The sequence below is a fragment of the Lacerta agilis genome, chromosome 11 (assembly GCF_009819535.1).
Source record: "Lacerta agilis isolate rLacAgi1 chromosome 11, rLacAgi1.pri, whole genome shotgun sequence".
NCBI classification, from domain to species: domain Eukaryota; kingdom Metazoa; phylum Chordata; class Lepidosauria; order Squamata; family Lacertidae; genus Lacerta; species Lacerta agilis.
The window spans coordinates 14,333,414-14,359,432 of record NC_046322.1 but is presented as its reverse complement, the minus strand read 5'-3'; the positions used below and the strand labels follow the sequence as shown (position 1 = coordinate 14,359,432).

Genomic DNA, 26,019 nt, shown 5'->3' with positions numbered 1-26,019 from the left:
ATCCCAGGAAAAGGAACTTTGGTGGAAATAAGAATGAGAGGGTGGGCCATCATGGAGAGCCAGTGTGGTGTAGTGGTTAAGAGCGGTAGACTTGTAATCTGGTGAACCGGGTTTGCGTCTCCGCTCCTCCACATGCAGCTGCTGGGTGACCTTGGGCTAGTCACACTTCTCTGAAGTCTCTCCGCCCCACTCACCTCACAGAGTGTTTGTTGTGGGGGAGGAAGGGAAAGGAGAATGTGAGCCGCTTTGAGACTCCTTCGGGTAGTGATAAAGCGGGATATCAAATCCAAACTCCTCCTCCTCCTCTTCTTCTTCATCATCATCATCATCATCATCATCTTATTTGTCTCTGCAGCCCTTGGTACGCATAAGCCAGGGGTGTCCACAAACTTTTTTCAAAGAGGGCCAGATTTGATGAACTGAGAGACTACCAAAGTTGTTGAGCTTTTTTTAGGCTTGAAATTGTTGAAGGTTTTTTTTAGGGTTTTACCCCGGGAAATAAACTGCCACAAAGGCCAGATTCAACCGACCGGCGGGCCCCCAAAACGTACATTGGTCATGCCTGGCATAAGCAGAGGCTAATCAAAAATTTTGCATCCACTACTCTTGCACTTTGGTGCTCCCTGATAAGGCCTAACTGCCTGTCACCCCACCATGTTTTGTGTAGCATCCAGCCTGACGTCATGAAGAAGTCAAAACCTTGCTCACTATTTTGTGACACATTGGTTGGTCCTAATAAAACTATGCCTTCTGTGAATTGGGGAGAAAGGTTCTAATACAGCCCTTACTGGGTACTTGCAGGCTGTTGGGTGTTTTGTTTCAGAAGTGGTATCTCCCATTTGCAGTCTAAATTGGTACGGTCTGTCCTGCCACCCTCATTCTGCCACATATAGAACTGGCCTTCTTATCTCCTTGTTCAGAAACCAAGACATTTAGTACATGCTATTCAAGTGGAAGGATATTGTATAAGCACAAATAGTCTCAGATCAGACAGTTGACATTTTATAGCTCAAACACTTTTGATCAGCAACACTGGTAGTAGATTTATTCTTGTGAAGTGACTGCACTATTTATAAGCTGGTTGAAATTCACAAGTGCTCCAGAGTAATGAAATACAATAGGGTATTAACTATGCATAAATTCAAGGTTTACCCCTACAAGACGCAGGTTTGTGCTTTAAAATGAGGCTAATAAGGAAGGAAACCGCCACCAGATAACATAATGTAATTTAAAAAAGAATCTTTCAAATACTATATTCAGTAACTAGCAGGGGTAGGCAACCTAAGGCCCAGGGGCCGGATGCGGCCAAATCGCCTTCTCAATCTGCCTGTGGATGGTCCGGGAATCAGTGTGTTTTTACATGAGTACAATGTGTCCTTTTATTTAAAATCCATCTCTGGGTTATTTGTGGAGCCTGCCTGGTGTTTTTACATGAGCAGAACGTGTGCTTTTATTTAAAATGCATCTCTGGGTTGTTTGTGGGGCATAGGAATTCATTCATCACCCCCCCCCCAATATAGTCCGGCCCACCACATGGTCTGAGGGACGGTGGACCGGCCCAAGGCTTTAAAAGGTTGCTGACCCCTGATCTATAGCAAGAGTTGAAAGTCAGGCATCATTTTGCACACTTTAAAGGATTTCATGTGAATTATCTTCACAAAAAGTGTGTAAGGTTTTATCTATCACCACATTTCTGATCACAGATTAGTCACTTTGCTACCCTGTGGGAGAACGGCTGTAGCCTACATTACTAGTAAGATGAAATCTCAATATTTATTTTTAAGATGAACGAGTTTTCACATTGCATGACATGTTGCATTAGTGTTGACCGATTAACTCGTCCAAGTCTTAATTATTCACCATATGCAATAAATCAATATTTCTTAATACTTATTTTCAACTCAATCCATGCCGTAAGATACTTCCATCCATGGGTTCTGATATGGCATGGAGGTATGATACAATATGGAATGAGATATAGCTATTAGCAAATGAATTACGATACTTTCCAACCTCACACACATGGTACTATTTTCTCTGGAATGTAACCTCTATGCCTTTTCTTTGGAGTGCACTTTGATTCACACCTACCTTCTGCAGATACTTAAAACAAGCTTCTTGTAGAGCAGCCTCCTCCAATAGTGTTGCTAGACTACAAGTCCCATCATTCCTGACCACTGGTTGAGGATGATGGAGTTTGTAGTCAACAACACCGAGGGGTATATATAAATTACCTGGAGTTAATAGTGAGTAGTGAGGTGGCCATGTTTGCTGATAACCCCAAATTGTTCAGGTTGGTAAAAGCAAACAGGGATTTCCAAAAGGATGCCTCCAATCTGGATGAATGAGCATTGGATGGCAAATGTGATTCTATGTATGTAAGGAAGTGAAGTACTGTGTCAAAATAAATATAACCATATTGTGGGGTTTAAACTGACATTGTGTCTGTTCAGGTAAAGGCTACTGAAATTGTAGTGTAATGTGCCAGCTATGAATGAATTGAATTCTATGCTAGGGTTGATTAGGAAAGGGATAGAAAATGAAATTGCCAATATCATGAAGCTGATGTGATTGCACTTGGAACACTGTGTACAGTTCTGGTCACTGCAATTCAAAAATATTATTTTATAGATATTGTAAAGGAGGAAGATGATCAGAAAATAGCAATCAGGAATAAATCCCGCAAAACAAGCAGACACTGGGGAATATACTCTATTTGTGTGATTTATACAGGCCATGAAGTTCAGCTTTCATTTGTGCTTTATTTTCATTTTACTTTTCCCACCAAGGACCCTGTGTTAGTAAAAAGCTGCATTAGATAAAGCAGCTTAGATACCTGGCTGTTTCAAGAATCTGAAGGCATCATCCACACGGGCAGCTGAACATAAAGGAGATTCAGATGTCACCCACCCCAAATACACACAGAATGAAAGAATGAGTGGGGGCCCCTGCAGAATCCCAACTGCCAGCTCCCAACTCCCACTGTTGCATACTCAGACGGTGTGTGTTCATTGGTGTTTTTCAACATTGGGTCCCAGGATGCCTGGGATTCCAGACAAACTACAACTTCTAGCCTCTGTGACCATGGACCAAATTCACTGGGAATGATGAGTGACAAGAGTCCAATAAGCTCTGGGGACCCAAGGTTTCACTCTACACACCTAGAGCTCCTCCACAAGGGAGGTCCTGACTAAGCAGGATCTCCTTCACACAACCCCTTCACACGCTGAATTTGGAAATGGAAATGGAAGCAGACGGAACTCCATTCACACGTACTTTCAACACACAGAGGGGCCATATGGACCGCCACTCTCTCAGAGACAACAAGAGTTACAGGTGTCCAGAACAGTGTTTGGGAATCTGTGGCCCTCCAAATGCCATTGGACCAAGCATAGGCAAACTCGGCCCTCCAGATCTTTTGGGACTACAATTCCCATCATCCCTGACCACTGGTCCTGTTAGTTAGGGATGATGGGCATTGTAGTCCCAAAATATCTGAAGGGCTGAGTTTGCCTATGCCTGCATTAGACCCAACTCCCCACCCAACTCCCACCAGTCTAAATTATAATCAGGGATAATACAAGTTGTGGCCCAACAACATCAATAAAATTGTACCAGAGCAGCTCCCCAATCCTGGTCTAGATTGAATTAGAAATTCCCAAGTTTCTAATTATGATGGGCAGCTCGATATGCAATATTACCGATTTCTGTTTAATTCAGGGCAGCTGGCCACATCCCTCTCTCAGATGGCATGCACATTATGTGGTAAACCTCAGTCATTACAGGATAGGACACACTTGGTATTCTAGGCTGCCTGAATGTGTGCTACAACCCCACCACAGCTATGCAATCAAGCCATGCAACAGGGGAAGCGTTGTTGCCGACATCCACTCAGATGCATGCATACGATTATGCACGCACGCACAAACGCTATGTACACACGCAAACTTATATATGCGTACACACTCATCATGGTGCATGGGTAACTTGATATTTATGGTGGATATGATTAAATCTGGGCTGTTAACATTTTGCATTGCTCCCGGTGCAGGGGGAAAAAATCTAAATAGTAGAAAAAGAGCAGCTACCCCTATAACGCCAGCCCCGTGGAAAATGAAGCTGGCAGCACAAATTGAGGACACTGAATTCTTTTATCCCTCCTCCTGTTCCAACATCTGTTTTGGCTGGCGTCAGACACAGGCATCCTGATTGATGTCACCTAGCCAGCACAGGGCTGCTGTAGCTTGCTGTCCAAGAGGAATACATACCAGAAAAAGGCATACAAGAGCACAGAAGCTGGGGGGACGCTTGAACTAACAGCTTTCTTCTGACAACGCCGCCGAAAACTTTTAGTTAGCTTAACCAAACCTTCTCTCCATCCCCCTGCCACACACACACACACACACACACACACACACACACACCCTTATAAATAGATCTGTTGTGTTCCTTTGTTTTGTTTCACACTCTTAACTTAATGAAGATAGGCCATCAGGCTGCAAGAGGTTGGAGAGCAGGCAAGTTGCAAGCAAAACAACGTGCAGAAACCTTTTTGTTTGGCATTGTATGGCTGCATACTTAACTCTGCAGTGAGTTTTACAAGGAAGCTACTGAGATACGAGTCCATAAGCTGCGCTTGAGTCTCACATTGAAACGCTTCTGAATGAACGACGTAGCCAGATTTATTGAAGCGCGGGGCACAGAGACAGCTTGGCCATTTTGGGCCACACACAGAGAGAGACGTCTCATTGCACAGACAGCTAGAAGCCCTGCTGTCTCCAACTGTGGCTCCATATCCTTCCCAATCACTGAGTGGCCTCCCAGCCACCTGGCCATTCTTTTAAGATTTCATGGCCAATAGCCATTTATATACTCTTCCTCCATGCATTGTAAAACCATGCAAACTAGTGGCCACCGCCACATCTTGTGGCGGTGAATTCTGCGAATTAACTATGCTACGCGTGGGAAAAATACTTCCCTTTCATCTGTCCAGAATCTCTCACCATAAAGCTTCGTTGGTCAGGTTCTAATAGGTAAAGTAAGAAAGGAGTCGAAAAACTTTCTCCTATCCGCTTTCTCTGTACTGTGCACAAACCTTTATCATGTCCCCTTCTGGGTCACCTTTTCTCTGAACTCAAAAGCCCCAAATACTTTAGACTTTCTTCACAGGAAAGACACCTCAATCATTCTGCTTTCCTGCATCTTTTCCTGCTCTACCCTATTTTTTTGTTTTCCAGATATGGTAAGCAGAACTGTACACATTGCTCCAAACGCAGCTGCACCATAGATTTATAACAAGACATTGTGATACTGATCATTTTATTTTCAATTAGTTTCCTAGCAATCCTTAGCATCATTGGCTTTTTCAGAGTAGCCCTATACCGAACTGACATTTATCGCTGAGTAATCCACAGCACCCCCAATCCCTCTTTCCTGGAGAGTCATTGCCAGTTCAGACTTTACACTCTGCACTTCATTTGTCATTTTGTTGCCTATTCCCCCAGTTTAAATAAATTATTTTAGGACTCTTTCCCTATCCTGGACAGCTATACAGGCACCCCCTGATTTGTGTGGAGGCTGCATTTCGGGTCATTGTGGGTGACAGCAGAGTGCAATAAGCCTGTTCCGCCGCCTCTTCTGGCCACTTCTGGGTTGCCGTGACACACACATGCACAGTCGTGCACCTATCAAACATGGTAAATCAGTCATTGCCTGCATGCCATTTGCAAACTGTGCTACTGCAGTGCTCATCTGGCTCCAGTTCACTTATGAACAAGTTAAAAGCCATGATTCACATACAAATCCTTCAGGAATAGTATTGTTTGCTAACTTTCACTGTGAGAATTGTTCATTCACTTATTCCTTCTGCTTTCCGTTGTCCGCAAAATGGTCTATCCCCTTACCGGGCAATTGCTAAGTTTACTCAGAAGCCTTTGGTGAGGGGCTTAACCAAAGCTTTTGTAGGTCCAAGTATATAAGAGTGGCTCAGGCATTGTTGTTGTTGTTGTTATGTTGTTGTTGTTAGTTTGCTGTTAGGTCTTACAGACCACCCTGATCAAAATATTTATTAATTATACTAATGAACTTCAAAATATTGATACAGGCAGGACTTTTCATTGTAGAAAAGCAAGTCTTGTTCTTCTTCATGCTTTCACTTCCTTCTTTAATTATGCTTTCCACCAGTTTACCCACAGTAGACTTTATGCTATAACTGTCCTGTAGTAATCTAGTTCACCTTTGGACTCGTTTTTTTTAAATTATTCCTTATGTTTGATACTTTCCAATTCTCCAATAAAGATGTTGGTTTTAAAGTTGAAATAAGAAGAAGTAACGCAGCATCTTGAATCTTGCTAAGCTGTTGGCAATCACCATCTTCTCCATTTCGTCCCTCCCATGCTGTTGTAGGTCAGTAGCAGAGCTCATGGCCTTGCATATTACAAGCGTAATATCTCCGACTAGCAGCTGGAAAATACCTTTGCCTGAGACCTTAAGAGCCCCAATGCCAGTCAGAGCAGCTTAGATGAACTGACTCTATATGTCAGCTTCATACATTCATACTCTTGTCAGTGACAGTTCTCCTGCCCATGTTGTTGCTGGCCTATCACCCACACCACTGTGAGAAAGCTTCACACACTTATTATCCCCAGTCTACATCATAAAACTATGTTAAACAGGACAGTTACTAGAGAGGCCACACACAGCTACCTTCTAGATTTAAGAGGTTCAGCCTGAAAAAGAATGATTGGAAATACCACAAGCATGTGTCCAAAAGGCCACAAGCACAAGTGAGCAGGAGTGTCATGTTTCAACTTTTTCTACACGCTTAGAATCATAGAATTGTAGGGCTGGAAGGGACCATGAGGGTCATCTAGTCCAACCCCCTGCAATGCAGGAATCTTTTTGCCCAAACCCACGGCCCTGAGATTAAGAGTCTCAAGCTCTACCGACTGAGCTATCCCAGGGATACTTGAAGTTACAGAACTGTGTTTCCCCCCCCCCCTCAATTTGTCCATTTAGGAACCCTTTAAATCTGCAAGCAAAAAAAAAAACCAAAAAACCCCCCCAAAACTTACAAATTTCACATCCTCTATCCATGCACTGCGGTACGTCTAGGTCACAACATGTATTACTACATGAAGAGAAACTTCTCTTTCTGTATCACAGCTCTGCAATTTTATAACAGAGAGCGGGAGGTAGGGGGTATGCCAAATAAGGCTAGGTTCGATAACCATGGGGGAGTATTTTGCTTGTTTGTTACTAAAGTTATGTATGTTGTGTTTTTATATTCGAAACTGCCCTGTGATCCTCAAATGAAGAGCGGTATAGAAATTTAATAACAACAAAAAGCAAAAGTATTAGTTTCTGCGATCCAGAAGTCCAGCCCAGCCATGATATTGCCACAGTGTTATTTGAGCTGATTCACTAAAATGTTGTTACATGAAGAGCAGAAACAAACTACTGAAGAAAGATCTCCATTATTCAAAGCCCATCACTCTGAAATTGATTGAAAATTAAATACATGTATTAGTCAGAGAGATCACTTTTGGTTTTTCCAATGGGACCCCCTTTATGTCTGCACCTATTTTGCTTCAATGTGGTCCCTTTTACAACTACTTGACAGCAATTCAACAGATTTGGGAATGAAGTCAATAGAGTCACCGCAGAATATACAGCCGTACCTTGGTTCTTGAACAGAATGCATTCCGGGAGTCCGTTCGACTCCCGGAACCGTTTAAAAACCAAGGCGCGGCTTCCGATTGGTTGCAGGAGCGTCCTGCAGCCAATCAGAAGCTGCACCTGACGTTCGGCTTCTGAAAATACTGTATATTCTGGCGTATAAGACTACTTTTTAATCCAGGAAAATCTTCTCAAAAGTCAGGGGTCGTCTTATACGCCGGGTGGAGAATCTGCGGTCGAGTATATCTCAAACTCTATATTTTAACTGGAAAAGTTGAGGGTCGTCTTATACGCCCAGTCGTCTTATACACCGGAAAATACGGTACTGTACTTAGAAAACTGGAACACTCACTTCTGGGTTTTGATCGTTCGGGAGCAGATTTGTTTAGGAGCCAAGGCATTTGAGATCCAAGGTAGCATGCACTTTCAGGCTAAACATCCAAAAACAAACATTTGTCCATGACATATTTATCGATGAGGTGTGCTAATACGAAGCAGTGGTCTATTGTCGTTCTGCCCTGTCTAAACCCGGCTTGCTCCTCCGCCAGTATTGCCTCGGATTCCATCCAGTTAATTAATTTAATGTGAAGGTGTGTGGCATATAATTTGCTGGGTATAGGGAGGAGACATGATGGTTCAGAAGCTATTTCAAGGGCTGGCTTCTGTTAATATGGAAGTTCATTACTTGCTTGGTTGCCTCAATAAATAAAACAAAATAGAAAATTCTTTCCAGTAGCACCTTAGAGACCAACTGAGTTTGTTCTTGGTATGATAAATAAATAAATAAATAAATAAATAAATTCATATCTGTCGAGCATCTGGTATCTTAATGTGATTGATTGATTACCTACTTTTAAACCAGTACATGCCAAATATAATCTGTATACTTTGAACCCAGAATGTTTGCTTTAAAAAGCCAGGGTTGACTCTTTGATTTATGGAAGCATTATACACCTAGCTTAAGTTGAGAGGCAAAAGCAGATACATGGCATTCCTAAAAACCCATCATCAACAAGTAATCTTTCACAAGGGAACTGCAAGAACAGCTAATTTCAACTTCCCTATCGGCAATATGACTTACTCATATTTCCTACTAACAAAAGGAGCTTTCATGCCTGAAAAGTTATACAGAAAGAACAAGTAACTATACATGGACCTTACTTTTTGTTTGTTTCCATTTTTCAAAAAAAAAAAAAAAAGGAGGAAAGGTTGTTGCCTAAAATTACCTTTTATTTAAAAGAAAAGAGTAAAAATGCAAGAAGACTGCCGCAACAGTATGTCACCAAATACTAAATAAACAAGAGGTGGGGGGAATTAGCAATGAAGGAGAAACCACTAAGACCTCTACCACAAGCCTGGAATACGTGATGTCTTTGCAGGGACAGGGAACTCTCATTTTGCAACCTAGCGTCATCGCTCAAAGGCAAATTGGGACAGGCCACCTGCTAAGCTTTGCCTGTGGCTGCAAAAGGATTCCTACAGAACTGCTGCTAAGGGCAGCCCAGCACCAGCCATCCCTCCACCGCTGGTATACAAATCGTGACAAGCCATGGCCGTCACCAGAAAGTCCTTGCATAGGTATTTAACAGTTTGATATTAATCCGACAGAATGGGGAAAAGACACAGGGCATTTTGTGACCAAGCTAGACCCATGTTCTAAAGCCCTCTAAGGGTCCATGTCTTCGTCAGCAGCTCCTCTGAAATTCTAGCTCTAGGGTCTTTTATTTGCCAAGGGTGTCTGGAATTCTCTCAGACAGACCCCCGTCCACTGAAAACATTTCCTCGCCCAAGCTGCTTTTATAGACCGATACAGCAGACGTGAACACAGATGCCGCCCAGTGTACCAAAATACAGCACAACCCAGTTTTTAATATCAGCAGAGACAAATACGGAAGAGACTTCTTTGCAAAAGATCAGCCCAACAGAATCCAGAACGGGCCTTCCAAACACATGCACCTACAGATTAGGCATTGCGCTTAAATATTAGGTCAACGCGCTCCTATTTTCTTCTCTAGTTTTATGATAACTCTTAATGAAATGCATCCTGCCAGTGTGAAAGCTGCTCGGACCAAAAGAGAAGATATTTGAAAGGTCATAAACACTCAGTAGCAATAGGACTACAGACGCCCGCATGAATGTTTTCACTCCAGATAAATAAGCCTTGAAGCAGCTGCTGCCCTCAGACCAAATCCCAGGTCCTATATCAATCAAATAATCACAAACTAGCTGAACCGGGGAAGAGATTGGAAGCTATTTTGCCTAAACAGCTTTCATAAAATATATTCTTCTCTACGGGTTTGGTTTGATTAAACGCAGAAGCCTCTCCCACCACGGATTTAAAGGGTCCCCCAAAATAAGACTGAGGTGGCTTTCTAATGGAGTGACTCTCCCCTTCTGCTAACATCCACTTGAAATGGGATAGGTGCGTACGAGTGCAACGCTGTTCCTTACTGGCATTACACTTTAAGGAGCTTACTGGAAGTTTCCTTGCGCTACGATAAAGCATGCATGAGGCACAGCCCTAGCCTAGCCAGCTCTCTGTGAAGGACAAAAATCTGCAGAAAATGGACCACGATGGGGGAATGCTAGAAGAAAAGTGAAGGCATCCCTCTCCTACATTCTTTAAGCTGGTGCAGTATGGGAAACACAAAATCTACATTAGCAATTATCATTACACAAGGTCACAGTTTTACCATTTTTTCCCCTTAAAATACAAAGGAATTCCATTTCCATTTCACAATTATATGTCTTATTTTTCTCCCATTATTATTCTTCATAAAATGAGCCCGTTTGAATTTACAAGTATGTTTGTATCAGCTGGAATACTTTTGGACACGCCTAAGATATAATGACCCTATCCCTTTAAGAAACCATTTTAGTCAGGTATACAAACCAGGAACTAGGCATTACCAGTAGCAGTCTTAATCATGTTTTTGTAGCATCTTGTCACAGGAGCCCGTGCGGCTTTGTTTTTTTCAAAGTAATGAGTTTTGTTATCAAAATTGTTTAGGTTAGCTAACCTGAGTTCAACTAACATGAAATAGTTTGGGAGGATTCTCCCCCTACTGCTCTTCATTCTTTTGGTTTGACTTTCGTAGCTTTCTATAGTTTCTATAATTAATTTCCCTCTGAGGAAACAGACTCTATCCAGTGAAACGAGGAAGAGCCGGCATCTCGTTAGGGTTTTTGTTATGAGGGTTTTCATTTGAGTTGTATATATTTTTGTCTAATTCCACTTAGTTGTTTAGGGGCCCTCACCCCAATTTTTTGGAGTTGCGTTTAGTTAAGTTTGGGTTATATCTTTACTACATCTCCATCTCGTTTCAGGGATTGTCACGGCTGAGTATTTTATACTTTTTTCCTTGGTAGAAGAATAGTCAAGGCGTCCCTCTCCTACATTCTTTGAGCTGGTGCAGTATGGGAAACACAAAACATGAATGATAAACAGAAAACAAAATTGCGTAGGCATTGCTCCTTGACTAAGCAGTCTTATGTGGTGACCAGACAGTGTTAAAATTATTAGCAGTAGTAGCAACAGAGTCCATCAAGGTGTTGTTGTTTTTACTAATCAATTCAAGCTCCAATTTTGTGTTGTTGTTTTTTTAAAAAAAGACAACATCCCACTTTTGGATTAACATTTATTAATGGTCAGTTCATAAATAAAGCACATAATAGCACATAATTATGGTTTCGTGTTATGATAAGAGAACAAGCTGCAGCCTCACACTCTCCCCTCCTTCCATTTTTAATTAACTGCGGGCTAGCTAACAAACCAGAATCTGAAACCATTGCTTGATCCTCCTTTGTCTGAACTAACCACAGTTAGAACAAACCAGCCCCCCAAAATTCTAATATAATAAGAAAGCTGTGGCTTCTTTAAAACCAAAAGCGGAACCTTCGAATTTCATTACCTCCCATTGTCAAGCGACAGAAGCTAATGGGATGATGGCAGGCCACTTGAAGACTTACCACAGCTCACTCTGGTTCAGTGTCTAAACTTGAGCTTCCGCACAGTAGCCGCTCTCAGCCTCCAGAATACCGTATACAGCACACATGCGTCCACAGCTAAGTGTATTCGATATAGAGAGTTTTTCATTTCTAAGCACTCAGCTCTCTTGCGCAACTAAGCTAAGCAAAAAAGCAGACAGCCACTTGGATGAGGGACAGCAGCAGTTTAGATGAATATCTGGAAAATGCTTACTTAAAGAATGCTCTGGCCGTGGCTCGTTGCCTCAGTTCAAGCGCCCGAATGTTAATATACAATTGAAAATGTCAATCCATTAAGCCCACACCGAATTTCTCCTCACAGCTTTGACTGTATTAGGGTTAAGGAAGTGCGGGTTTGTGCCGTTGTATGTGCCTGAGCGTTACTTGTTTATTGTATTTCGTATATTGCCTTTCTGCCAAGGCACCCGAGGCAGCTTACCATTTTAAAACACTAAAAACAAACCAAAGTCACAAAGTAAAGAATGGAACACTTGTGTAGGAAAGACACAGTTACCGGTCTATCAGACTCAAGTGCGAAGAATGTCCTCCCTTCAACATACTTTTCTATGAAAATGTGTGTTGATGGGAACTCTCATGCATCAGATGTGAAAAAGTTGCGTCCAACAGGTTGTGTCCCATATTTGCACACCCATCTAATTTAGAATTAGAAGTGGGGATTTCATATCCCAGTTGCAGTTTGCATATAATTCTGCAAGCTTACTAGATGACCAATAGTTTCAATGTAGGTGCTTCCAACTTTTCCAATTCTGATTCTATGAATATCAAATAGATGCAAACAAACAAACAGACCCCCCCCCCCAAAATAATAATCCTGGGAACTGTAGTGCTGAGAGTTACAGAGCTACCATTCCAAGAGAGTTGTAGTTCTGTGCAGGCTCTCCTGGCACCTCTCACTACCCTTAAGAAACTACAGTTCCCAGGATTCTTTGGGGGGAAGCCATGTCTGCTTAAAGTGGTAATGGCACAGTTTTCAATGTATAATGCAACTGAGTCCAAAGTGTACATGCATCATCAACATGCTTTATATTTGCCAGTTGCTGAAAGGTGGCAATTTGTACCTAATATCAAGGCTTGCTCGCTAACAGTGTTTGTTTGGCAAGCACGTTATTGAATCTAATAACTATTATAGACTGGTCTACAGAGCATAGTGATGCCTTTAATTGTGTTAAATGAGTCCCCCGGAGGGTTGTCCAATCTGCCATTTCTGCAGCGCAAACCCATAATACTTTTTGAAGGAACAACCAGTGCTGTCTGCTATACGGTGAATATTTTTGAATAATCAGGATCCACAGGTAATAAAAAAATGTTCATACATCGCTGTGCATTTTTTGTTGTTGTTTCTGCCATTTAGATTTTTTTATACTTATATCATTGGCAATGACCGCTGGAAACTTCAATCTTTGATTGTATGCGATTACTGTCTATGCGATTATTGTCTATGTTCTGAAGAGGCTAAGCGGATGCAGATATGCATATTTGACTTCTTTTAAGCCTTTATTTTGTACTCACATACAGTATAGCATCAAATATTTCCCTGAAAGACATACAGCCTTTAGATACCCTTTTTCATTTATCTGTGTGTACATATGTAGGCTACATTCACTCGGAATGAAGATGGTGTTTCAAAAAGCTGTCAATTTTAATTTCCCCAGCTGCATTTTCCTGCTCTGGTTCTATTGTCAGCTTTCTTTCAAATCAAAGGGCATACACATTTATTTAATTCAAAAGTGCTCAGCCTCCTCCAACTCTCAGAATAGCAAAGGACATGCATCTAATAAAATATGCATCATATATATATTTTTTGATACACACTCTGAAGTTCAACATTTTTAAATTTCTTTGACAAGGCTGCTACACGATCCTGTGGAGAGTGCATGCCCGCTCACTCTCTCATCACTTCTGAATTAATACACATAAAATAATGAAATTCGCCCCACTCAAAGGCTCAAGAGTTAGAGCAGAATTTGGTTCCTAATTCCAACACGGTCCTTGGCCTCTCTCAGTCACCCTCCGGAATATGTAAAGCTCACTTAACACTTCACACCCCATATATCTGCTTTAGATTGCTCATTCAAAATTATTGCTACTGTAGTAGCATCAGTGCAGAGGGGCCCTTTCCCCCTTTAAAATCTCCAGTGCCCGTAATAACCATTTTAATGCAATTTCGATAGGTCTGCGATAAAACCTGGAGGATTTGGCAGGGGCAGTAAAATCCCAGGAGAAAGCAAACCAATTAAAATGTTTGCTGGTCCCTTCCTGATACCACTCCCCCCCCCCCAAAAAAAAATCTATAGAGAAAATTCTACATACGCTATATAGGACTACACCATTCCTAAAAGAGAAGGAAAGTGGCATTGTTTGTAAGTATATTTCTTCATTTGGAATGCTTGTTTGTGCTATGCACCTTCAGCCTTCTCAACATGTAGATGTATGTACATTCCAAGAAGTAAAATTAGGATGAAGAATCTCCTGTGCTGCAGCTCTCGCTAATAAAGCAGCAGCCATCACATTGCCCTCCCATAGTCAGGCGCTGCTTTCCTTTGTTGAAATACATTTTAAGCACGCCTGAGAGAACGATGCCCATAGGGTGATGGAAGCAAGAAACGGCTAAAGTTCTGTTCACATAGTATTTGCTGTTCCAGATGCCACTGTGCAATAACTGGACACATTATTTGCTTCTTCGCTTGTCGTTCTCTTACGCAATATTATTTGGGTTGAAGCTCGGCTTCGACACATTATGCATGTAAAATATGAAAGCATTTATTATCCCTCCGAAGATGTACATTGCCTCAAATCAAAACGCTAGCGCTAATGGAGGAAAAGATAAAATGAAAGTGGAATGAGCAGAACACACAAACGCGCTTGGCGTTTCACAACAGTTTCGCTTCTGCCACTACAAAGTTATAACTAGACAGAAAGAAATACAGTCCCTGTGAAGTGTTTCACTTAAAGATATTACAATCCCCAACACAAAATTGAGGTTCTTTCATACATGCAATAGAGAATTACTCAGATTACCATGTGTGTGTGTGTGTGTGTGTGCACACGCTGTATTTATTTTTCAAGAAGCAACTTCTTTCTTTCTTTTTTAACAAAGTGGGCACTATTTATAAACAACAGCACAGTGGCTTACAGATTTCCGTAAAACTAAATCCTATTGTAACCCAGGATGACGTAACATTGACTTAAGTAACGTGTGAGTTGCTAGGAGACCTCAAAACATTGCAATGGATGCAGTCATAGCTGAAAGCTATTTTAGCTTAATGAACCAAAGATGCTCTGAGATTGTTCTGGAGGAATATAGTTCTTGCTAGCATTATGAGTTGTAAACCAATTATGCAAAATATGCAAAGCATATTTGTGAAAATTTAAGTTATCACCGTAAGTGAAAATTTAAGTTATCGCCAGCACATTAATGTTCCTACTTACTGAGGAGTTGGCTGCCACAGAACCAGGAGCATTAGGGTTTTCCTGTCCAGAACCTTGGCCTCTCTCATTAGTCCCACGAGTCACAAGGATTCTGAAATGCTGCTGCCTGGAGTTTTGATCGGGACGGATTTTAAAGGTGCACCCTTGCCCTGGAGAAACCCGCTCCACTGAACCGCTTCGAGATATTTCAGAGCCGTTCCTGCAATTTCCACGAAGTGCCGGATTCACGCCGTCGTCCTCCGTGGGGCTGACTCGTGCCGGATGGGGCTGAACTGGGTACGAGGTGCTCCTTTCCAGCCGTATCCGTGGGTACCTGACCAACCTATCCCCTTTTGTTCCGGTGAAACCAAAATTGTAATCTGCTCCTGCCTGTGTATTGTTCGACTGAGACTGCTGCAACTGGAAAACAAACAATTTCTTCCCCGAACTGGAGGACCCATCGGGCAGGTGCTGCAAAGACCAGCGCCTGGGTTCAGAGGGAGAAGAGGCATTCTGAGCCTCGGAACCAAAGGGCATCAGCGTAACATGAGGAACGTCCACACTTGAAGCTCGGTGCTGAATCCTCACCCCGCTGATGTTTAACCCTGATGCAGGGTTCGTTTCGCCATCTTGAGCCGCAGCTGCGCTGCCATCATTCCAGTTATTGGAAGGTATTGTACAAAATATTGTATGATTAGAGGACCCCCCGTTAATCTCGTGCCCCATGTTCTCCGTCTGCCTCGGTGGAGAATTATCTGGAGTCACCTGCGGACTACTTGGAGAAGAATGGCTTCCAACCAGAGATTCATAATGCTCCCCTAGATCTGAAAAGTTACCTGTCTCCTCCAGGGGGGACTCTGGGCCCCCACACTCATCAGCATGTCCATTTACTGCCTTACGCTGGAGGGAGATCTGCATGGACGAGCTCCTTGTCGGACGTGCATCGATGTTGTTCAGAAGCTGGGGGATAAACATGGACGTGCTCCTTTTCAAGGAACTGTCTTCCCGCAGATCCCTGCTGCTGCTGTCGCCGCCGTAATCCATTCTGCGCCTGGAGAAAGGGTGAGGCCCGTTTCTTCTCGGTAAAGTGTGGAATGACATGAAAAAGTCATCATCTTCTCTCTCGTGGTCTAAGATCTCCGACTCGGGAGCTGTGTTGCTTCGCCCGGAGCCAAAATGAAACCGCAGCCGATGGGCCATCGTTTCGGGAGAGAGGAGAGGGGGGGAGACGGCAACGAGTCCAGGCACTGCCAGAAGTTAAGAACTGAAGACATAAACTCCGAGGAAAAGTGTCCCATCTGCCAAACTGTTAGCACTGCTGTACTGATAGCGACAGATAGCAGAAATAGCCCAAGTGGCAAGCAACATTCCAGGCATGATTGGATAAGAGCAATCAGCGCTCCTCCACACTGTGACATAGGGTAGGGTGGCTGGCATCACATGACCCATTTCCCCCTCTCCAATGCAAGCAGCTATTTTTTTTCCTTCTTCTTCTTTAATACCAGCAAGAGCCTGAAACAGCACCTTCACAGCTGCTCCTTTTCCATCAGAAAGGAGCAGCCCCAGCGGGAGATCTCTCACAGCTGACCGAGGCAGCAAACACACTCAAGCTCTGCTATAAATCTAAAAGTACATCATATTCACAGAACTCTTTTGTACTAAACCAGACCAAAAAAAAAAAAAAGGAGGGGGGGGAGCGAGACACAGAGCAACCAGAACCCCCTGGCTGATATTGCATTGATGTCCTCAGGCAGATTGGGGAGTCACAAAAATGGCCAGAGGAGGGTACACACGGAGATTGTGTTTGCTCAAAGCTGGCTGAAGCCTTCGAGTGTCATTCGACTAACGTACATATTAAAGAATGGCTAGGAACTATATCTTTCTCCTCTTATGCTTAAAAAGCGATTTAAGTAGCAAGGTTTTTTTGTTTTTTTGCTGGAGTACTAGACACAGATATCATATTGCCACTGTAAACGAACTATAATAACCCGTTCCAGCTATACCCGGCGTTTTCCAGGAGAAGTGGTTTGGGGGGTGGGGGTGGGGGAAAGAAACTCTTACACACACACACACACACACACACACACACACACACACACACTTCAAGCAGCAGACAGGAGCAAGCAACAATCTTCCTTTTTCGGCTTTTGGGAGGCTGAGAAGGCAGCTGAGATCTGGAGCGCAGGGGTGTTTGTGAAGAGCTGTACTGATCTGACTTAAAACACGCTGCCCCACGCTGGCAAGCGCCCAGGGAGAAAGTTAGCAATATTACTAGCTCAGATTGCCACATGGAATAGAGCTCTGCTTTGTTAAGAGCCAAAAGGCTCCAGAAGAACAAACAGACTCAACATTAAACAATGCCCGAATTCGGCTCTGCTACACATGGCGGTTTTGATAAATGCCGGAGGGGGTGGAGGGAGAAGGTAGGAACTATAGCCGAGGCAGAGTCTGACAATGCTCTTCCAGTGCGAATTAGAAACAGGGCCAATGAAACCAAACAGTCTTATTGCAGAAGTAAACAGAACAACCTGCTTTTATAAAAGAAAGCCTTGGAGCAAGAGTTGTGGGGAATCATGTGGGTGTTGAGTCAAAACCATATCCTTCGCATCTCTGCTTCTGTTTTCTAAGCACTTGTTTTCACATACCGGGGGGGGGGGGGGGAGGAAGCAGCCCAATTACAAGGAGTAGCTTAAAATGATAAATTTTGATGAGGTTAAGTATTATCATCTATACTAGGAAAACTGGACTCTGCCAATGATGACAACAAGAACAACAACAAGAACAGTCGCCATGATTACTCGCTACACAAAAATAATAATAAAAAGAACAGGCACATCGTCTGGAGCATCTCTGGGAATCCGGCATTTTAAATGCAGGACATATTTCTATTAGATAGATAGAGTATACTCTCCAACGTTTCTCTGATGAAAATAGGGACGTCCTATTCCATTATTATTATTATTATTATTATTATACCTTGCCCATCTGACCGGGTTGCCAAAATATATAAAAACATTATAAAACATCAAACATTAAAAAAACTTCCCTATATAGGGCTGCCTTCAGATGTCTTCTAATGGTTGTATAGTAACTGATCTCCTTTGTGCGGGGGTCGCTAACTCCATACCCTCCAAAATTTCCTCAATGAAAATAGGTACATCCTAAGGAAAAGCGGGACATTCCAGAATTGAATTAGAAACTGGGATGGCTTCTGTAAATCTGGGACTGTCTCAGGAAAATAGGGGCACTTGGAGGGTCTGAGATAGACACACACACACACACACACACACACGGCACAAAGTTTGGTGCTGAAATTATTCTCATATATACACAATCCCTAATCCAGGAGGTCCTCATAGGTAATGAAATATGATGTATAAGAGTTTGGAAGAGAAGAGTTTGGATTTGATACTCCGCTTTATCACTACCCTAAGGAGTCTCAAAGCAGCTCACATTCTCCTTTCCCTTCCTCCCCCACAACAAACACTCTGTGAGGTGAGTGGGGCTGAGAGACTTCAAAGAAGTGTGACTAGCCCAAGGTCACCCAGCAGCTGCATGTGGAGGAGCGGGGACACGAACCCAGTTCACCAGATTACGAGTCTACCACTCTTAACCACTACACCACACTGGCTCCATATAAACACAGCTCCCACCTCTCCCAAGGGCTTCCACACTCACTTCAATCAAGACATAGCACCACATGCATCTTGCTCAGAGTTGGGTCCTTTCACCTCACAAATAGGCGTTTGAAATTGGGGGGAGACTGACTCTATGGTGACTCAGAGAAGTGGGCAAAGAAAGGGCTAAATATGCAGTTCCTTCCATCACCACCCAAAGCTGTCATTTATTTATTTGCCTACATAATTTACTAGTCACCTATTAACCAACTCCAATGGGTTTAAAACCAATGTACTGGGGTTCCGTTCCACACAGCATGTATTCATGTCATGTCATTCCATGTCATTTATTTTTTAAAAAAAGTTTTAAAATGTTCCTTTCCCTACTAATATATTTATCTCTGAGAAAGCAGCAACCAACAGTTTAAAAAACAAAACAGTCCGTTATAATAAAAGCAGAGCAGAAGGTGGGAGACTTCTGACTGACCCCACTTCTGCCTTTCAGCGATTCCAACAGGAAACTCCGAACGGTTTATAAGCCTGCAATCCATTAAAAAAAGGTCACAATTCATATCCCCACATGCAACCATTCGATAAATACTACACCGCTTTCGCATTATGTCGGCTGCAAAAAAAGGGTGTGGTTATGGCACAGCCACTGAATGTACCCTAAAGATAAACAAACACTTACCAATCTATTTTCATCAAATACTTCAAAGAGTAGTCTGTGGTTAGATGGATCTACCTACAAGATATAATAAAGAATTTAATGGAATTATCTGTTTAGAAACAGACTAACAGTTATTTAGCAGTTACTTAATTCAATGTTCTTCACTTACACTGTTTTTAAATGAATCTTGGGTGTGACATGAAGAAACAGAGTTGAATTTTCCAAGGGCAGAGCAAAGAGAAGGCAAGCCAGAGGCCTTGGGCCAGGTCTAGGGACAAGCAAACTCCACCTTTCTCCCCATCGCCCAGCAGAACCCAAGAAAACGCACCCCAAAAATAGGGTGTTTTGATTGCTTATGCGGAGCTAAGGACTTATCACGACTGTATCAGTCGACCCACCTGCCCCCCCAAATATCACCTATAATTTAGGAGAGAAAAAGAGGATCTGTTAACAAAACGGGTATGATCTCCAGATCACAACCTGGCTACATCATTTCCCTCTAGGAACATACAGTCGTATCTTGGATCCTGAACGCCTTGGTACTCGGGAGGTTTTGGTTCCCGAATGCCGCAAACCCGGAAGCGAGTGTTCCGGTTTGTGAGCGCTCTTTGGAACCCAAACGTCTGACACGGGTTCCGCAGCTTCCGATTGGTTGCAGGAGTTTCCTGCAGCCAATCAGAAGCCACGCTTGGGTTTCCAAACATTTTGGAAGTCGAACGGACTTCAACCGCAGATTATCCAATGGGATAATCACTTACTGTCCGCCATATTTTCAGCAAACAAATATCTGGTGATCATATACCTAATCTCAACGACAGAAAAACCAGCCTTTGAAAATCTTGCACAGGGTTGCCATGCGAATGATTAGCATTAAGTTAGCCATGACAAATCCCTCCCCGCCAATCCTCACCCCAATGTGGGGGAGAGAGATGTAGCAAAGCCGGCTGGTGAGCTTCTCTTATTGTTAGAAACATTGATTTGATGAAGCCTGATTTAAAAGAAAAACAGCAGCATGCGTGTGTTGACACAGCCAACATAAAGTCAGGCTGTAACAACAGTCCCATGGTTAGACAGGGAACATCTCCCACACAAAGCATCAGATGCTGGCACTTCCCATTACTAACTGGGGGGCTGATGAGCTGAGAGTCCAACATTTGAAGGGTCACAGGTTCCCCATCCCTGGTATACTCTACCATGAAAGTTCGGAAGCAACCTTATAATGAGTGCTTCACCAAGCTCTATTTATTTTCTATACTGGCAGGCAGGGCTGGGAGGTATACCGTCCAAAATCAGTTTGAAGTCCACATCGTGGAAGCAGTTTCATAATATTCGACACGGCAATATATCGCAAATCACGATGAGTGCATGTGCTATGTTTTTTTAAAAAAATTGCAACGTGGGGAAAACTCTCATGATTCCTGCTGCCCCTGTTGCTGTTTGCAACAGCTGTAACAATATGTTAAAGGGTTAGAAACTGGGATGTGGAAGGAAAGTTCCCAGGTGAGAGCTAGGAGGGTCAAGGGCTCTTCCCCCCCCCCAGCTGGAACTCACAGGAACCCAATTCTGGCACCTCTCAGGTGGGCACCATTGCCATTACAGTGGTACCTGGCAAGACGAATGCCTCGCTAGACGAAAAACTCGCTAGATGAAAGGCATTCGCTAATGAAAGGGTGACTCACAAGACGAATTTCCCTATGGGCGCAACTCGCAAGACGAAAAAATTATTTTTTCCCCGTCAAACCGCGCTTCCCCCGTCCGTGCTTCGCAAGACGAAATTTTCGCTAGACGACAGCACTCGCAGAACGAATTAATTTTGTCTTGCGAAGCACCACTGTATAAGAGAACAAGGGAAACATTCATGGTGAGTTCCGGCACCTATTTTTCTAGAAAAATAGCACTGGGAGGCTCCATCACTTTCTGTGTAAGACAAGAGTTAAGAATTACCTCTGAGGAAGGTAACCTCTTTCCTCTTTCTTTCTCTCTTTCTTTCTTTTTCTGTTTTTGTTTTTATTTAGATTAGTTTCTTTCATCTTGTTGTATTCTAAAAAAAGCTTTAATATAATAAAATCTTAAGGGGGGAATCTCCTCCTTTAGACCCAGGCCTAAAACTGAGACAACTCTGAATTCAGGGCTGATATATTTTTCCCCACTCACCCCCGCAACACTCGAGGTTTTGAAACTGCAGTGATGTACAAAGCGGTAATTAACAGTTTTTAACAGGACCAAAGGATTTGATCGTGCAAACTGAGCCACTGTGTCATCGATAGAAAGTGTTACGTGATGAATGCGTGTTTATTCGGAATTAAGTCCTACTCTGTCTAACAGAACTTATTCCCAAATTAAGGGTGCAAAAACTCAACATGAATAAGATTGTGGTGCAAGCCCCTCTCTGATCAACTGTAAGTGTGTTTAGGATTGGAGCACTAGAAACCTGAAGTATAGCATGGCCAGACGTAAGTTCTGGTAGAAAGATTCCTATGTATTACAACTTTGTTGTGACTGGAATGGAAAAAGCTGGGACCAGACATGTGGGGTTCAGTGCCAAGACAGTTCCTAGGGATTGTGCATTACTAATCAAAACAGGCTTGGACCATTCGCCCCCTTCCTTATAGAGAACATTGAAGAGATCAATGTGTCTGGGACAGCAAGGAAGGCAGCAGAAACAAAACCTTCTCTATTTTCCCTGTTCAAGCATGCTATAAAAATCAACTTGAAAACCACTTACGATCTTTCCAAATTGAGAAACTGCTAAAAATATTGTTTCCAAAATGCTAACAAAAAAAAGTCCAACTGCACGGACACTATTTGAAAAAGATACTACAGTTTTAACAATCTACAATGCCCCAGTGTTTACAGGCAGCTGCTCCAAAAGATTAAATTTAAACTGCTGGAATTTTACCTTGCCTCCCTTTCTCTCTCTCTCTCTCTCTCTCTCTCTCTCTCTCTCTGCCTTACTCTTTTAAAAGAAAGACATCCGAGAGTGTAGACAACGTTCTATAGTAACTGGTTAACAATATGAAAGTCCCACTCACTTGCAATATTAAATCTGAGAAATCATTTAAAATATTGTTTTCTGCTTTCCCTTCATCTTGTTGAGTAAGCCAGCCTGGGAAAAGTATAATGCAAATGAGTGGTGGGTTGTTTTTTTCATGGATCGTGTAAATTAAGTGTAAAATAATGCACCTTTAAAACAAATTCTAAAAATGATCCTTAAAAATACAAACTGCTCTGCAGTTTCATTCATGATATACTTGCCTCTCTGGTATGGCTTTGGCCATCCATAACTGTGAAATTAATCCTTTTTGCCTACATATTGTGCCCCCTTAGAGGATTAGGCTGTAAAGACCGGTCCCTTAAAGCCAGTGTTTTCAAAATGAATTTTCCAAGTTGTAAAGATTAGAACTTGGAAATGCAAAATTTACCCATCGTATTTATAACACATGTACGGTTGGGGTGCTGACGTCCACTAATCACTTAATCTAATCCTGGCAACAACTGCTTACCAAGGGTCAGCAAACTTTTTCAGCAGGGGGCCGGTCCACTGTCCCTCAGACCTTGTGGGGGGCCGGACTATATTTTGGAGAACAAAAACAAACCAATTCCTACACCCCACAAATAACCCAGAGATGCATTTTAAATAAAAGCACACATTAAATAAAAACACATTGATTTCCGGACCGTCTGTGGGCCAGATTTAGAAGGCGATTGGGCCGGATCTGGCCCCCGGGCCTTAGTTTGCATACCCATGGCTTAGTCCTTCCCCTCTTGCCTTTATTGACTAAAGCAATCAGTTGAACTGCTTCCATCATCCCAATCAGTCACTCTCCCCACTAACTGGATTGTCAAAACTTCAGTGCTACCAACCCCTGGAAAGGGCTGTGTGAGGGTGGAGCAGGTGAGTATCTGGACAGGTGAAACAGTAAAAAAAATGGCTGGCCACAATGCACTTGTAAAATGTGTATGGCAACAAAACTAAACTAGGAATAAATACACAGGAACCTCTTAAACTGGAGGAGAGAAATCGTCCATGTGGTCATGTTCGTATAGAGGTTTTCTAGGCTGGAATAAGCCAGAACAAGTGAGATACTGACAATGTTTTTAAACAGAAGACATATAATATGTGCATGGAGTCCCAAACTAATAAGAATCAAATAAATATTCCAGCAGCAGACAGTACAGTTCTTGCAGGATAATGAACAAATTAATAGTCCCCAAAGGTACATCAAATGGCCAAGGATCAGCTATCACTAAAAAGTGTGCTGTGCTCGGAGCACCCTATTACGATGTTTGGAGCACGAATCAGACCTAAGTTAAGGGATTTTCAGAAACCCACGGTGTTTTATGTGTTAATGGGCACCCCAGTTTGAGTGGCAGATACCTCATGGGAGGCGGGACATTCCGCTCTTTAAAAGGAGGGAGCAGCCGTTAGAGAGGGAGAGTGGTGACTGGAAGAAGGAGGGCGTGGGGCCAGGATAGTGGTGGGTAGATGATGTATTCAAGATGATGGACAGCAACTCCCGTCAACCCTAGACAACAAGGCCAAGAGGGATGATGGGAACTACAGTACATCCCAGCGCCTTAGGTTCTGCATCCCTGTTTTAAAGTCTTCGTCCAATGCAACAGATTCATTCCTGAGCTTCAGTACTCTTGTCCCACAAAACAGGAATACTAGTCCAGCAATCTTCACCGTTTAAAAAGCTTGAACCGATCTATAAACAACAATCTGCAAATGAAACCCACTTCCTCTCCCTCACCTCCAGCCTTTTTTGTTCACAGCCCTTTTGCTTCCTCTATATGTTTATTTGCCTCCTTCTTTTCCCCTTGGCTTAAAATATCCTGTGAATGGAAATGGGGATAACCACTAGTGTAGAACACCCTAAGTTGAACCACCTCGTAGGGATGTTGTGGGAAAAGATAAAACAGGCTATAAAACACGTTGCAAATTAAAAGCGCTATTGTATATTACAAAATCATTTCCAGAGAAGGCCATGTTTCATATTGATAGAAATGTTTTGAAAACGTTTGGTTTAGCATGCTTAAGAAAATAAACGTTGCTTTGCTGGATCATTAGATTTATGGGTCATCTAATTCAACATTCCATTGCCAACAGCACAGAGCCAGATGCCAACTGATCGCACAGGAAATACGCTTGTCATTTAAAAACAGAACACTTACTCTAAAATAAAATTCTTCATTCCACTTCGGATTCAGTGTCTGCAAGAAAAAAGGAGAAGGGGAAACCACATTTAGTAACACCAAATCTTTAAAGAGCTTTAGAAGGTCTGACATTTCGCTGCAATTAAAACAAAAGTGACATTCCTTGTTAAGAATATCAGAAAGGAAAGTAAAAAAGAACTAGAGAGAGAGAAAAAAAAATGTCATAGCAACAGCTTTCATCCGCAATAAAGACATTGTCGTCAAAAGGCTTCAAATTCATTTGCTGAACAAACTTCGTGTGGGAGGGCATGTGAAGTGGGATGAGCCAGAAATAGACGTCAACTATAAATAGGAACTTCGCAGTGGGAGGCAGATTGCTGATGACCTGGGCAGAGATGTCTTAATGAAGGCAGTTAAATATTTCATTATTAAAATTCTTCAACACGTTACTGGGGAGTGGGGGAGAGAGCGAGAGAGGGTACATGGTCAGTGTGTACAAGTAGAGATCTGGATCTCTGAAGCAGAATCGCTGGTACAAATGCCAAATATAAATTTATGATCGGCACAGAAAACCACTTTTTGCACCAAGTATTTCAGACGACAACCTTTTAAAGTTGTGGCCAAAATTGATATTCATTTATTCATTTCTTTTAAATGTAAAAAGGTAAAGGTAAAGGGCCCCTGACAGTTAAGTCCAGTCGCAAACGACTCTGGGGTTGCGGCGTTCATCTCGCTTTACTGGCAGAGGGAGCCGACGTTTGTCCACAAACAGTTTTTCCGGGTCATGTGGCTAGCATGACTAAGCCGCTTCTGGTGAAACCAGAGCAGCGCACGGAAACGCCGTTTACCTTCCCGCCGGAGTGGTATCTATTTATCTACTTGCACTTTGACGTGCTTTCGAACTGCTAGGTTGGCAGGAGCTGGGACTGAGAAACGGGAGCTCACCCCATTGCGGGGATTCGAACTGCCAACCTTCCGATTGGCAAGCCCTAGGCTCAGTGGTTTAGACCACAGCGCCACCCGCGTCTTTTTTTAAAAATGTATAGCCTGTCATTAAGGCAACAAGTGGGAAAAACCCTTAAGCGAGCCCCTCAAGGTGGCTCATAAGTGTGTGTATGTGTGTTATGCTATGCATTTTGTGACATGGGCATTACACAGGGATACTTTTCACAACTGTGATCTGGGCAGTGGAGTGAGGTAAGTGAAAACAAGCGACAACATTTAACTATAACTATAAGGAATCACGAGACAGAGAAACCAGTAGGAGAACACTTCCACCTCCTAGGACATTCTATACAAGATCTCAAAGTAGCTGTCTTACTACAAAGGAATTTCAAAAATAGACTGGAAAGAGAAGTTGCTGAATTGCAACTAATTACCAAACTTAAAACCAAAGACTTTGGATTCTTATCTCATTATACATGACAAAGCTATCTTTAGCCATCTCACCCCTTGCCTTTTCCTGTAAGACCAATTGCAGTC

General features: G+C 42.7%; 1 protein-coding gene across 15 annotated transcripts in view; it reads right to left on the bottom strand.

Moving 5' to 3' along the window:
• Nucleotides 1-26,019, bottom strand: part of NEDD4L (NEDD4 like E3 ubiquitin protein ligase) — a 253,666-nt gene that overhangs the window by 101,546 nt on the left and 126,101 nt on the right. For 4 of the 15 annotated variants that reach the window (XM_033164293.1, XM_033164294.1, XM_033164296.1 and 1 more), the window contains exons 4-5: nt 24,556-24,594; nt 19,402-19,455 (exon numbers count right to left, since the gene is read on the bottom strand). In XM_033164293.1, the coding sequence (XP_033020184.1) occupies nt 19,402-19,455; nt 24,556-24,594 (93 nt within the window). Of the gene's footprint in view, nt 1-15,114; nt 16,545-19,401; nt 19,456-24,555; nt 24,595-26,019 lie in introns of those variants that run through there. The other 11 variants (XM_033164290.1, XM_033164286.1, XM_033164285.1 and 8 more) reach the window with 9 other exon arrangements.